At 43.4% G+C, this 16,004-nt stretch overlaps 1 protein-coding gene across 1 annotated transcript in view; it reads right to left on the bottom strand.

The window, feature by feature from the left end:
• Positions 1-16,004, bottom strand: part of xk (X-linked Kx blood group (McLeod syndrome)) — a 50,975-nt gene that overhangs the window by 12,795 nt on the left and 22,176 nt on the right. Inside the window, exons 3-4 of the mRNA XM_070892700.1 lie at positions 3,370-4,146; positions 2,405-2,484 (exon numbers count right to left, since the gene is read on the bottom strand). Of these exons, the coding sequence (XP_070748801.1) occupies positions 2,405-2,484; positions 3,370-4,146 (857 nt within the window). The remainder of the gene's footprint in view (positions 1-2,404; positions 2,485-3,369; positions 4,147-16,004) is intronic.

The raw sequence follows: 16,004 nt of genomic DNA, 5'->3' as shown, positions 1-16,004 counted from the left end.
TGTGGAAACGGGTGGGTTGGAGGTGGGTTCAGGTCAGATTTTTAACAATTTAACTACCCCCATACTCCAAACCCACCCGTTTTTTTCTGGTAAAATAATTCACCCGTATATCGCTGGTTATTTTCAAATGCTGTATTTGTGGATAAGAAATGTTAATTTGGCTGGGATTTGAATTCTGATATTCAAATTTCAGAAAATATGACATAGAGTAATGAACATCAGAACATAAGAAATAGGAGCAGGAGTAGGCCATAAGGCCCTTCAAGCCTGCTCCGCCATTCAATAAGATCATGGCTGATCTGATCATGGCTGATTTGATCATGAACTCAGCTCCACTTCCACACCTGCTCCCCCATAACCCCCCATCCCCCCATCGCTCAAGAAACTATCTATTTCTGTCTTAAATTTATTTAATGTCCCAACTCCCACAGCTCTCTGAGGCAGTGAATTCCATAGATTCACAGCCCTCTGAGAGAAGACATTTCTCCTCATCTCAGGTCTAAATGAGCAGCCCCTTATTCTAAGGTCATGCCCTCTAGTTCTAGTCTCCCCCACCAGTGGAAACATCCTCTTTGCATCCACCTTGTCAAGCCCCCTCCTAATCTTATACGTTTCGATAAGATCACCTCTCAGACTTCTGAATTCCAATGAGTAGAGGCCCAGCCTACTCATCCTTTCCTCATAAGTCAACCCCCTCATCCCCAGGATCAACCTAGTGAACCTTCTCTGAATTGCCTCCAAAGCAAGTATATCCTTTCGTAAAAATGGAAACCAAAACTGCACACAGTATTCCAGGTGTGACCTCACCAATACTCTGTACAGCTGTAACAATACTTCCCCGCTTTTATGCTCCATCCCCTTTGCAATACAGGCCAAGATTCCACTGGCCTTCCTGATCACTTGCTGTACCTGCATACTATCCTTTTATGTTTATACACAAGTACCCCCAAGTCCCACTGTACTGCAGCATTTTTCAATCTTTCACCATTTAAATAATAACTTGCTCTTTGATTTTTTTCTGCCAAAGTGCATGACCTCACACTTTCCAACATTATACTCCATCTGCCAAATTTTTGCCCACTCACTTAGCCTGACTATGTCCTCCTGCAGCCTCTTTATATCCTCCTCACACATTGCCCTTCCTCCAATCTTTTTATCATCAGCCAACTTATTTACGTTACACTCAGTCCCCTCTTCCAAGTCCTTAAAATAGATTGTAAATAGTTGAGGTCCCAGCACTGATCCCTGTGGCACCCCACTCGTTACTGATTGCCAACCAGAGAATGAACCATTTATCCCGACTCTGTTTTCTGTTTGTTCGCCAATTCTCTATCCATGCTAATATATTATCCCCAACCCCGTGAACTTTTATCTTGTGCAGTAAACTTTTGTGTGGTACCTTGTCAAATGCCTCTGGAAGTCCAAATACACCACATCCACTGGTTCCCCTTTATCCACCCTGTTCGTTACATCCTCAAAGAATTCCAGCAAATTTGTCAAACATGACTTCCCCTTCATAAATCCATGCTGACTTTGCCTGACCAAATTTTGCTTTTCCAAATGTCCTGTTACTGCTTCTTTAATAATGGACTCCAACATTTTTCCAACCACAGATGTTGGGTTAACTGATCTATAGTTTCCTGCTTTTTGTCTGCCTCCTTTTTTGAATAGGTGCGTTACATTTGCAGTTTTCCAATCTGCTGGGGCTTCCCCAAAATCCAGGGAATTTTGGTAAATTATAACCAATGCATCCATAATCCCTGCTGCTACTTCTCTTAAGACCCTAGGATGCAAGCCATCAGGTCCAGGGGATTTATCTGCCTTTAGTCCCATTATCTTACTGAGTACCACCTCCTTAGTGATTGTAATTGTGTTAAGTTCCTCCCCCCACTATTGCCACTTGACTATCCACTGTTGGAATATTGTTAATGTCCTCTACCGTAAAAACTGATACAAGGTTATTCCCAAAGTATGCTGGCTTTTTTGCACCAACACTTATACTGTGTAGCAACTTTCTGGCTTGACATATCCTCCGTATCGCAGGAGCGAGGACATTTGCAGGGCAAGATTTCCAATATTTACAAATATCTTGCCCTGCAACCTACTTTTACAGGCGTAAGAGTTTAAAAACATAGGAACATCATGATTAAAATAAAAATTAAAAAACACATTTATGTTAAAACCCTGCCCACTCAGATAATTTTATTTTAAACCCTAACCTTAACTTTTTTAAATTTAAAAAACATGTGTAACATTTTTAATTTCTAATAGTTTATTGTGTGAGGTGTTTTTTAATATTTTGTATAGTGTTTGTGCGTTTTGGGGGGTTTCTCATTCATAGTAATAGGAAATTTGTGTTCGTAACTTACGAATCTCCTATTACTATGAATGAGAAAATACTTACCTGTGATTGGGTGTCCAGGCACACGTGACTTCTGCGGACGTTCTGATATGCACGCGCTGCGTGTCGTTGGGAGAGGAGGCCTGTGAATCGGAAGTCCCAACGTGCGCAGCAGTTCCAGGTAAGTGCGCAGTTTATTTTTATTTTTTCAGGATTTACTCGTGGGAAGCCCTCCTCGGAATTTCAGGGTCATTATTTTTGTATGATATTCCTGTTCCCACTATATTAACCATTTAAAATAAAGATTAAGGCTTCTGTTAAAATAGCAGACAGAGGATTATCATATGAATGTACTAACACCACTATTGTAGCAGATAGTTTCAAGGCGAATGCATTTTTCACTGAAGGAAGCCTTGAAATCTGCATTTTATAAAATAATCACAGATACAAATTGGGAAACTTTGCATTTGCTCGAATTTATCCAAGTTGACTGAGTGTGCAGAGAAGATTTATTTTCAATTCTAATTGCCATTCAGCTCCAGTTCTACTTTTGTTCTGCACACTTAAGGATCTATACAATAAAAAGCAAATGAGCTAATAGCAGCAGGTGGAAGTGGCACTTCATATAGGATTAGGCTACAGGGTACCTTTCACCCACTGGGAATACATTTTGGGAAACTGAGGTCACATTCCCCTCTAATTTTTGTCCTTTAATATTAATGGATGAAAAATCGTGTGAACTGTGCCTGCAATTTCCTGCTATGTCCTTCTAGCAGGGGAGGTTTCATGCTGGGACCCTGCATTTGTAAGGTTTACTCTCATGTCTCACTGAAATTATTAGCAGGTAGAACCTTAAATGTTGCAAGACAAGCACCTTTCATGGGAATTATAAGCTGCAGGGCTCATCTGAAGACAAGCTTATAATTTATAGTGAGAACCGTGTCCAAACAAAATGGATACGTGCGAAAAAAGGACCATCTGCACATCGACTATTACACTTTGAAGGTTCTTCTAATCCTGAGGCTCACTGATAGATTGAGTGCCCTGTTCATGGTCACTGGCATTGTTTACTTCCAAGCCAGCCTTCTCTGCAGGTTCAGAGGATTTGCAACAATGGCAAATAAAACAAGTAAAATGGATGCAAGCTAATAATCCTTCAGAAATACTGGAGGTGAAAAGCTTTTTGCATGGGTGGCAGAACTGGTAAAACACAAGCATAAAAAATATTGCTATGCAATACCCGATTAACAACTGCATGACCAACAAGGGAGCACATATATAGCTATACATATCAGTTTTGTAGATGTACCATAAGAGAAGAAGAACAGCATTTTCAATAAATCTTAACATATAGTACACAGCTAGTCGGTACCAATTCTGGGATTTATTAATTAAATCAGGATCGTTTAGCTTGAGTTGAACTGCTGACCAACAGAACATATTAATGCCAGCATAAAGAAATGTAAGGAAACACAATACTATTGTTGTACCTACTCTGGTAAATGTCTTTTCTATGTTCTCAGGGAAAGGTGATTTACTGTTCCAGAATAATATCCATGGATAGAAAAAAAATGTTAAAAGGTTCAAAAGAACAACAGGAAGGATCCATATCTGCAACACAGAACTGAAAAGGACCAACACAACAACTCTTGTGGCAATCTCAAAGCTCCTCCATAGAAATATGCAGATGTAGGCCGCAGGCTTCACCTGTACCTCATATTCATCATACTTGATTTTGATAGCAAGGATATTGCACCGCAAGGCTCCATGTACAATGGTAAGCAGGGAAATAACCATTAGTACTCCTGAAAATTAAACAGGATTTGTTGTTATTTTTATAAGAATGTAGTGTTAAAACAGAACACAAAGGTGCAACAATAATGAAAATCAATTTTCATATAAATGCATTAAAATATAGCCTACTCACAGAATTTGATAGCTAAGCGAGCAGTGGTATTGAACAGTAGAGTAGCATAAATGGGTGGGCAAACAAGAGTTGTAAAAAAGAAAGACTTGCATTTATATAGCACCTTTCATGACCACTGGACGTCTCAAAGCATTTTACAGCCAATGAAGTACCTTTGGAGTATAGTGACTGTTGTAATGTAGGAGACACAGCAGCTAATTTGTCACAGCAAACTCCCACAAACAGCAATGTGATAATGACCAGATAATCTGTTTTTTTGATTGAGGGATAAATATTAGCCAGGGCACCTGGGATAACTTCCCTGCTCTTCTTCGAAATAGTGCCATGGGAACTTTTACGTCCACCTGAGAGAGCAGGCAGGGCCTAAGTTTAATATCTCATCCAAAAGACAGCACCTCCGACAGTGCAACACTCCCTCAGTACTGCACTGCAGTGTCAGCGTAGATTTATGTACTCAAGTCCCTGGAGTGGCATTTGAACCCACAAGCTTCTAACTCAGAGGCAAGAGAGCTACCCACTGAGCCACAGCTGACACGGAAAGTCATGTCATGTCTGTCAAATGTAATAGAATTCTTCCAGAAATAACAGCGTGTATTGATGAAGGAAATGCAATGGGTACTGTGCATATTTATTTTCAAAAGGCAAGGTGGAAGGATGGTTGATAAAATGAAGACACATGGGGGTGCATTTCCACTGGCTGCCGTAACACGTTTTGCTTGTTTTTTTGAGAGTTTCGCAGTTCTTCTTCCGAAGTTATGATGGACAATCAGGAAAAGCACCATGGAAATTCACCCCCAAGGTAAGAAAATAAGAGTAGCAACATGGATTGAAAATTGGTTAAAGGACAGAAAACAGAAATTAGTGGTTAATGGATGATTATTGGACTGGAGGGATACGTAAAGGAAGCAGTTGAGGCTGGCTCATTGAATGTTTTCAAGTCAAAGATAGATAGATTTTTAACCAATAAGGGAATTAAGGGTTACGGGGAGAGGGCGGGTAAGTGGAGCTGAGTCCACGACCAGATCAGCCATGATCTTATTGAATGGCGGAGCAGGCTCGAGGGGCTAGATGGCCTACTCTTGTTCCTAATTCTTATGTTCTTATGTTCTTAAACGATGGTTTCCTTCAGGGGTCATTGTTGGGGCCCTTATTCTTCTCCATATTTTGAAATGATCTGGACTTGGGAGCACATTATCAAAATTCACAGGCAACATAAAAATAGGGAACGCAGTAAACTGTGAAGAGGTCACATGCGGCCTCAGGAAGACATAGACCGACTAACAAATGGGTACATAGATGTCAGATAAAAGTTATGATAGAAATGGGTTTATGGAGACATGGCTCCAGGGTGACCAAGGCTGGGAACTCAACATCCAGTGTATTCAATATTCAGGAAGGATAGACAGAAAGGAAAAGGAGGTGGGGTAGCGTTGCTGGTTAAAGAGGAAATTAATGCAATAGTAAGGAAGGACATTAGCTTGGATGATGTGGACTCTATATGGGTGGAGATGCGGAATACCAAAGGGTAGAAAACGCTAGTGGGAGTTGTGTACAGACCACCAAACAGTAGTAGTGAGGTTGGGGACAGCATCAAACAAGAAATTAGGGATGCGTGCAATAAAAGTATAGCAGTTATCATGGGTGACTTTAATCTACATATAGATTTGTTCTAACCAAACTGGTAGCAATATGGTTGATGAGGATTTCCTGGAGTGTATTAGGGATGGTTTTCTAGACCAATATGTCGAGGAACCAACGAGAGGGCTGGCCATCCTAGGCTGGGTGATGCTTAATGAGAAAGGACTAATTAGCAATCTTGTTGTGCGAGGCCCCTTGGGGAACAGTGACCATAATATGGTGGAATTCTTTATTAAGATGGAGAGTGACACAGTTAAATCAGAGACTAGGGTCCTGAACTTAAGGAAAGGTAACTTCGATGGTATGAGACGCAAATTGGCTAGAATAGACTGGCGAATGATACTAAATGGGTTGACGGTGGATAGACAATGGCAGACATTTAAAGATCACATGGATGAACTTCAACAATTGTACATCCCTGTCTGGAGTAAAAATAAAACGGGGAAGGTGGCTCAACCGTGGCTAACCAGGGAAATTAAGGATAGTGTTAAAACCAAGGAAGAGGCATATAAATTGGCCAGAAAAAGCAGCAAACCTGAGGACTGGGAGAAATTTAGAATTCAGTAGAGGAGGACTAAAGGTTTAATTAGGAGGGGGATATTAGAGTATGAGAGGAAGCTTGCTGGGAACATAAAAATTGACTGCAAAAGCTTCTATAGATATGTGAAGAGAAAAAGTTTAGTGAAGACAAATGTAGGTTCCTTGCAGTCAGAATCAGGTGGATTTATAATGGAGAACAAAGAAATGGCAAACCAATTGAACAAATACTTTGGTTCTGTCTTCACGAAGGAAGACACAAATAACCTTCTGGAAATATTGGGGACCGAGTGTCTAGCGAGAAGCAGGAACTGAAGGAAATCCATATTAGTCAGGAAATTGTGTTAGGGAAATTGATGGGATTGAAGGCCGATAAATCCCCTGGGCCTGATAGTTTGCATCCCAGAGTACTTAAGGAAGTGGCCCTAGAAATAGTGGATGCATTGGTGATCATTTTCCAATAGTCTATCGACTCTGGATCAGTTCCTATGGACTGGAGGGTGGCTAATGTAACACCACTTTTTAAAAGAGGGAGAGAGAAAACGGGGATTTATAGACCAGTTAGCCTGACGTCAGTAGTGGGGGAAATGTTGGAATCAATTATTAAAGATGAAACAGCAGCACATTTGGAAAGCAGTGACAGGATCGGTCCGAGTCAGCATGGATTTATGAAAAGGAAAATATGTTTCTATGAGATCCCCTCTCATTCTTCTAAACACCAGTGAATACAGGCCCAGTCGATCCGGTCATTTGACAAGGTCCTACACAAGAGATTGATGTGCAAAATTAAAGCACATGGTATTGGGGGTAATGTATTGACGTGGATAGAGAACTGGTTGGCAGACAGGAAGCAGAGAGTTGGGATAAATGGGTCCTTTTTAGAGTGGCAGGCACTGACTAGTGGGGTGCCGCAGGGCTTTGTGCTGGAACCCCAGCTATTTACAATATACATCAATGATTTAGATGAAGGAATTGAGTGTAATATCTCCAAGTTTACAGATGACACGAAGCTGGGTGGCGGTGTGAGCTGTGATGAGGATGCTAAGAGGCTGCAGGGTGATTTGGACAGTAGGCAAATGCATGCCAGATGCAGTATAATGTGGATAAATGTGAGGTTATCCACTTTGGTGGCAAAAACTGAAAGACAGAATATTCTCTGAATGGCGACAGATTAGGAAAAGGGGTGGTGCAACGAGACTTGGGTGTCATGGTACATCAATCATTGAAAGTTGGCATGCAGGTACAGCAGGCGGTGAAGAAGGCAAATGGCATGTTGGCCTTCATAGCAAGGGGATTTGAGTATAGGAGCAGGGAGGTCTTACTGCAGTTGTACAGGGCCTTAGTGAGGCCTCACCTGGAATATTGTGTTCAATTTTGGTCTCCTAATCTGAGGAAGGACGTTCTTGCTATTGAGGGAGTGCAGCGAAGGTTCACCAGACTGATTCCCAGGATGGCTGGACTGACATATGAGGAGCGACCGGATCGACTGGGCCTGTATTCACTGGTGTTTAGAAGAATGAGAGGGGATCTCATAGAAACATATAAGATTCTGATGGGAGTGGACAGGTTAGATGCAGGAAGAATGTTCCTGATGTTGGGGAAGTTCAGAACCAGGGGTCACAGTCTAAGGATAAGGGGTAAGCCATTTAGGACCGAGATGAGGAGAAACTTCTTCACTCAGAGAGTTGTTAACCTGTGGAATTCTCTACCGCAGAGAGTTGTTGATGCCAGTTTGTTAGATGTATTCAAGAGGGAGTTAGATATGGCTCTTGCGGCTAAAGGGATCAAGGGGTATGGAGAGAAAGCAGGACAGGGATATTGAAGTGAATGATCAGCCATGATCTTATTGAATGGTGGTGCAGGCTCAAAGGGCCGAATGGCCTACTCCTGCACTTATTTTCTGTGTTTCTATGTTTCTATGAATGAGAAGTTGATGGAAGCTGCAAAATAAAAGCATATAGGATCCTAAGTTTTGTATATAGAGGTATCAAATACATATGCGAAGAGTTCATTCTGAATCTATGCAAATCATTGGTTAGGCTGCAGTTTGAATATCTGTCCAATTTTGGGCACCATACTTTAGGAAGGGAGTCAAGGCCATGGAGAGGATGCAGAGGAGATTCACTAAGCTGATGACATGGATGAGATGCTTTAATAATGAACCGGGAAACTGGAGCACTTTTCATTAGAACAAATAAAGAAGGTTAAGAGGAGATCTGAAAGAGAAAGTTATGAACGGTTTTGGTAATGTAAATTGAAGTGAGAAATGGGCACTATGCAAATGAATCTCGGCCTATGATTCTATTATTGGAGTTGGGGCAGCCAGGAAGGGAGCAAGCTGAAAGCAGAGATATAAATCTATTATTGGGTGAAATTTTAACAAAATTAATACATAACTGTTGCAAAATAATAACACATACACCGACAGAATGAAAAGCAGGTCAAATAACAGACACAGATAACTATTGTCTGTTAGTAAAATTTGAATTAAAGCCAATCTCATAATTTGTATGCTTTTTCCTGCAGTTTTTACTTGTGTATAATATGAAGTGACAAATTTCTGTAAATCGAACACAGAATTTGCATAAAATGCAACAACCAAGTGGCAAATTCCAGAAGTGTATAATGAGTACATGTATAAGTTGGTCCAATTTAAAAATTACGATCCAAAGATATATGTGGTTATGCTCACAAGCTTTTATCTGATTGTACTCCATTTTAACAGATGTCAAAAGAATAAAAGATTCAATTTGTGGAGAACTGTAAGTCCTGCATTAATAGAATTTCTGTATTTCTCAAAAGTGGTCCATAAAAGGCCTATTCCCACCAAAAAAGCCACTTGGACCATCAATACACCAGTATCCCAGGAGAACCCTGCTGCAGTACTGTAATTTACATAGGCCGCGATTTCCCCTACCTTGGTGAGTCCGGTACAGCCAGGGTCTGTAGCAAGGTCCCAGCTCACTGTTGGCTCCATCCCACTCTGGTTGAAGTGATTTTATGATGATTGGGCTTGTTAAGTCCGCTCAGTGAGGTTCTCAGCCAATTAAAAAGAAGCGGGTCTGACTACGTCATTTGATGATGTGTCATCAGCCGGTTTCCTTAAAGGGGTCATGTCCAAATTTACTTTGACAGTTGTGCTGTCAGTGTTCTACAGTATTGAGATGCTGCAAACACTGACAAGCACTGCACTAAGGTGCACAGCTGCACCCAGGCTCTCCCATGACTCCCTCCATATGCTTGTGGAGGGAGTCACAGCATACAGAGAGGTTCCCTTCCCTTCCAGTGGGTGGAAGAGACCTCCCCAGGAGACCAACGCAACCTGGTTGCACATTGCACAGGAGGGCATAAGCAGGGATGTCATCAGGAGGACCTGGCTGCAGTGGCCTAAACCTTTCAATGATCTCAGTAGATCACGAAACGTTACTGCAAAGCCACACTCAACCTCATCCTGCTGTGCCTCTCATCACATCCCCATCACTCTGTCTTTCCGACCCTACTCCTGAACATCCTTAATCACACCAACTTATCTTGCACCTCCATCCATCCCTCTCTCTATATCTAAATTATCACATCCCAATCTCTTTAGCCATCCTTCACACTCACCCTTATTCTAGTGCAAGCATACCAAGTAACAACACACAAGGGTAGGGACTTGGGTGTTTTTGCCAATGTTCATGTAAAGTTTCTGTTAATGTCATCGGGTGCTGATGCCCTGTGTCTTGTGCAGCATCAGTTGATTGTGGAGAAGGTTGGTGTTGGGGCTGATCGTGGTGGGATTCTGAGGACCAAGGTGAAATTCTTTCAAAAATCCTTCGTAACTGCAACCATGTTGCTTCACCTCTTCTCTTTGTCCTTGACTTTATCGTGGCTTCTGACAGGGTAGACCCCTCCATCCTCCACCGCTGTCTCTCCTTCAAGGGCATGGCTGCATTATGGTTCAATTCCGACCTATCTGAATGGAGCCAGCACATCTCCTCCAATAGATTCTCCTCCTAAACTCAAATGATCACCTCAGGCTTGCCAAAGATTCCATCCTTAGCACCCTTCTGTTCCTCACATTAATGCTGCCTTTCAGCAACAGCATCCATAAGCATGGAATCAGCTACAACAACAATAACAACTTGCAACGATAATGTGCCTTTAACGTAGAACAACACTTCACAGAAGCATAATCAGAAATGGATGGATGGAAGGCTAAAGAAGGAGATGTTAGGATGGGTGACCAAAGGTTTAATCAAAGAGGTAGGTTTTATGGAGGGTCATTAAAGAGAGAGGGGTGGAGGGGTTTAGGCAGGGAATTACTGAGCGCAGAGCTTTGGCAACTGAAGGCATGGCCGCCAATGGTGGCGGAAAGGGAAGGGTACACAAGAGGCCAGAGTTGGAGGAACAGTGAATTTTCAAGGAGTGGGGTTGTAGGGCTGGAAGAGGTTACAGACATAGGGAGTGGCAAACCATGAAGGGATGTAGACACATGGATGATCATTTTAAATTGGAGGTGCTTGGGAAATGAGAGCCAATGTAGGTCAGCAAGAAGGCGATAGGTAAGCAGGACTTAGTGGCAGATAGGATATGGGCAACAGAATATTGGGTAAACTGCAGTTCACAGCAGCTGGAGGATGGGAGACTGACCAGGACAATATGAGATAGTCATGTCTGGTTGTGACAAAGGCACGGATTAAGGTTTTAGCAGCAGATAGGCAGAGGCAGGAGGGGAGGCGGGAAATGTTACAGCAGTGGAAGTAGGCGATTTTTGTGATGAACAACATATGGGATTGGAAGCTCACCTTGAGGTTGAATGGGACACTGAGGTTGCAAATCGTTTGGTTTAGCTTTAGACTAGTCAGGTACAGGGATGGGATCGTTGGTAATGGCAGGGAGTTTAAAGATGATGGCTTTGTTCTTCCAAATGTTTAACTGGAGGAAATTGCAGCTCATCCAAGTCTGGATATCAGACAAGCAGACTGGTAACACTGCAGTGCAAAGATCAAGGGAGGTGATGGCGAGGTAGAGCTGGCTTCATTAGTGTACATGTGAAAGCTGACCCAATGTCTGCCATAATGTCACCAAGAGACTGCGGGGCCGAAATTCAGGGCCACCAGAAAGCTAGCAGACTTACCTATTTCTTCAAGTTTTTTCCGCCGGGATCATTAAGGCGGTCTTTCCTTCGATTTTTGGGACTCTGCCGTTTTTTTAAAGTTGGACTGGAGGTCGGTCATAGTGGGGGCGGAAGTGTGGCGGTATATCATGCTGAGGGGCGGAAGTTGAGGCGGGATCGGGACTCCGCCGCTGTCAATCATGATGTCACAGCGTGTGTGCATCACCACGCTCTCTCCCCTCCGTTAAAGGCGAGGGAATCCAACATATTTTATCTTCAGCCACTGGGGCACCAGGGTGGGTTTCAGCCAGGCCAGCAGCCTGACACCCAAGAGGGGGCATCAGGCTACGTGATGGCAACCCTGCCGAACCCGTGGGCACTATTTTGCTGGCCAATCGGGAAGTCGGCTGGCAAAAGTAAAGACATGGCGGCCGCAGCAATGGGCCCTCCCCTTGAAGGGCCGCCGCACTGCCGGGCCACACACAGTGAGAAGATGCACCAACAGAGAAAGCTGTGCAGTGGAGAAATGATTTTTTGCAGTGAATTTGGGGCGCAGTATTCTGCAGGTGAGGGAGAGCGGTGGTGTGCACTTTTATGATGCGCTTGCGCCGGTCATCAGCAGCTGGGTGGAAGTTGGCACAGGCCGAAAAATCCCCAACCTGAATTTGGATCAGGGCAGTCAGTTGACCACAAAGAGGCGGCCACGGAATTCCGCCGCTTGGCCGCTGCAAATGGGCAGTAACGGGTCTTACCGAGACCCTGAATTTGGGCCCCTGCATATAGATGAAGAGGGGGAAAACATAAATCTTTGAGGAAATCCAGAGATAATGGTACAGAGCTGGAAGAAGAGCAATTTCTGGAGATGTTCTGGCTATAATTGGACAGGTAAGAATGGAACGAAGCAGAGCAGTCCCACTGAGCTAGCCAGTCGAGGAGAGGCTTTGGAAGAAGATGATGATCGATTGTGTCAAAGGCTGCACAGATGTCGAGAAGGTCACAATCATAGAGGATATTATTTGTGACTTTACTTATGGCCGTTTTGGTGTTGTGGCAGGGATGGAAATCTGATGGAGAGAATTGAGCATGGAGTTGCAGGAAAAATAGGCATATATTTGGGAGACTACAACACATTTGAGAACTCTGGAGAGGAAAAGGAGTTTTGAGATGTGGTGGCAGTTTGCAAGGACAGAAGGATTGAGGCTGGTATTTTTGAGGATGGCAGTAATGATGACAATAGAAAAAGAGAGAGGCAGTCCCTGAAGAGAAATAATAATTTACCATGGTAGCATGGCAGGTCGGAGGGGAATTAGCTGGTCATCAAATTAGTGGGAATGGGGTAAATGGAGCAAGAGGTGGCTGGAGACAGGATGGGAACACCAGAAACAGACCACAGTTAGCTCAGAATAGACTGAAAAGTTCCAGCGCACGAGCATAAAACTGAGCCTGCAGTAGGCCAGGGACTGGAATGAAAGAAGTCCAGTAGAGAATACAATCTCAATAGAAAGTGACGGCAAAGGTGGAGGTCATAGTAAAGCCCAGACACTATTGGAGAGATGGGATTTGGCTCAGGAGAATGCGGTTTCTATCCGAGATCCAACACAGCAGCAGAGTAAAGCTGAGAAACCAGCAGTGCACTGAAGTATAGTCCTGAACAGGTAACAGCAGCGGATTGGTGATGTGCTGGAACAGGTTACCTTAAACTTGAAGAGTGGCAGAGCTGAATCATGGCAGCCAAAGTATACGGTGTAGTCCATCAGAGCAGTGAAGTCCTAATGGCAGGGCGGTCCTGGAAAGCAAATGTGAGGAGAGTCCTAGCCATTGAAAAGAGAACAGGTAAAAAGACAGAACAAGTTGGGTTAGGGGATGGGAAATGTGTTCTGCACAGGTAGCTTTAACGTAGCTTAAAATTGTGGATCGAACTAAAACCTAATCACTATTAGGGGCAGGGATTGGAGGAGAGGAGATTGGGTGGGGGCTGGGGGGGGGGGGAGATGAGGGAAATGCAAAGGATGGTCATGGATGGCCATAGATTGAGTTGGAAAGGAGAGCTCAATAAGGAGCTGCCAGCCCGAGAGCCATCGTATGTACACAGATGATTCCAGCTTTACTTCTCTGACACTGCCCTCAAAGTCACTACCTGACATCAAGTCATTGACATCCCTCTTACTGTTGCTTGCTCAGGCTGAATCCAATGGCTGAGCTGTACTTCATACCTCGCATTTGGCGCTTACACCCACCTGTTCAGCATTACTTGCCTTTTCCCCTACCCTACCCTAACCAACTCTGCCCATTCTGAAATTCTCATCCATGCCTTCAACATCGCCAGGTTCAAATTTCTAATGCTCTCCTTGTTGGTCTTCCCAGCTCAACCCTACACAATCTCCAACTCATCAATAATTCCACCATCTGTATCTTATCCCACAATAAGTTCTGCTTACCTATCACTCATGTTTGCTAGTGCTGTTGGGGTGGAGTTAAACTAATATGGCAGGGGGATGGGAACCAATGCAGGGAGACAGAGGGAAACAAAAAGGAGACAAAGGCAAAAGACAGAAAGGAGATGAGGAAAAGTGGAGGGCAGAGAAACCCATGGCAAAGAACAAAAAGGGCCACTGTACAGCAAAATTCTAAAAGGACAAAGGGTGTTAAAAAAACAAGCCTGAAGGCTTTGTGTCTTAATGCAAGGAGTATCCGCAATAAGGTGGATGAATTAACTGTGCAAATAGATGTTAACAAATATGATATGATTGGGATTACAGAGACGTGGCTCCAGGATGATCAGGGCTGGGAACTCAACATCCAGGGGTATTCAACATTCAGGAAGGATAGAACAAAAGGAAAAGGAGGTGGGGTAGCATTGCTGCTTAAAGAGGAGATTAATGCAATAGTTAGGAAGGACATTAGCTTGGATGATGTGGAATCTATATGGGTAGAGCTGCAGAACACCAAAGGGCAAAAAACATTAGTGGGAGTTGTGTACAGACCTCCAAACAGTAGTAGTGATGTTGGGGAGGGCATCAAACAGGAAATTAGGGGTGCGTGCAATAAAGATGCAGCAGTTATAATGGGTGACTTTAATATGCATAGATTGGGGTAACCAAACTGGAAGCAATACGGTGGAGGAGGATTTCCTGGAGTGCATAAGGGATGGTTTTCTAGACCAATATGTCGAGGAACCAACTAAGGAGGAGGTCATCTTAGACTGGGTGTTGTGTAATGAGAGAGGATTAATTAGCAATCTCGTTGTGTGAGGACCCTTGGGGAGGAGTGACCATAATATGGTGGAATTCTGCATTAGGATGGAGAATGAAACAGTTAATTCAGAGACCATGGTCCAGAACTTCAAGAAGGGTAACTTTGAAGTTATGAGGCGTGAATTGGCTAGGATAGATTGGCGAATGATACTTAAGAGGTTGACTGTGGATGGGCAATGGCAGACATTTAGAGACCGCATGGATGAACTACAACAATTGTACATTCCTGTCTGGCGTAAAAATAAAAAAGGGAAGGTGGCTCAACCGTGGCTATCAAGGGAAATCAGGGACAGTATTAAAGCCAAGGAAGTGGCATACAAATTGGCCAGAAATAGTAGCGAACCCAGGGACTGGGAGAAATTTAGAACTCAGCAGAGGAGGACAAAGGGTTTGATTAGGGCAGGGAAATGGAGTACGAGAAGAAGCTTGCAGGGAACATTAAGACGGATTGCAAACGTTTCTATAGATATGTAAAGAGAAAAAGGTTAGTAAAGACAAACGTAGGTCCCCTGCAGTCAGAATCAGGGGAAGTCATAACGGGGAACAAAGAAATGGCAGACCAATTGAACAAGTACTTTGGTTCGGTATTCACTAAGGAGGACACAAACAACCTTCCGGATATAAAAGGGGTCAGAGGGTCTAGTAAGGAGGAGGAACTGAGGGAAATCCTTATTAGTCGGGAAATTGTGTTGGGGAAATTGATGGGATTGAAGGCCGATAAATCCCCAGGGCCTGATGGACTGCATCCCAGAGTACTTAAGGAGGTGGCCTTGGAAATAGCGGATGCATTGACAGTCATTTTCCAACATTCCATTGACTCTGGATCAGTTCCTATCGAGTGGAGGGTAGCCAATGTAACCCCACTTTTTAAAAAAGGAGAGAGAAAACAGGGAATTATAGACCGGTCAGCCTGACCTCAGTAGTGGGTAAAATGATGGAATCAATTATTAAGGATGTCATAGCAGCGCATTTGGAAAGAGGTGACATGATAGGTCCAAGTCAGCATGGATTTGTGAAAGGGAAATCATGCGTGACAAATCTTCTGGAATTTTTTGAGGATGTTTCCAGTAGAGTGGACAAGGGAGAACCAGTTGATGTGGTATATTTGGACTTTCAGAAGGCTTTCGACAAGGTCCCACACAAGAGATTAATGTGCAAAGTTAAAGCACATGAAATTGGGGGTAGTGTGCTGACGTGGATTGAGAACTG

Source organism: Pristiophorus japonicus, chromosome 11 (assembly GCF_044704955.1).
Source record: "Pristiophorus japonicus isolate sPriJap1 chromosome 11, sPriJap1.hap1, whole genome shotgun sequence".
In the NCBI taxonomy this organism is placed as follows: Eukaryota; Metazoa; Chordata; class Chondrichthyes; family Pristiophoridae; genus Pristiophorus; species Pristiophorus japonicus.
Note: the sequence above shows the minus strand (reverse complement) of the source record. Positions and strands in the feature narration are given on the sequence as shown.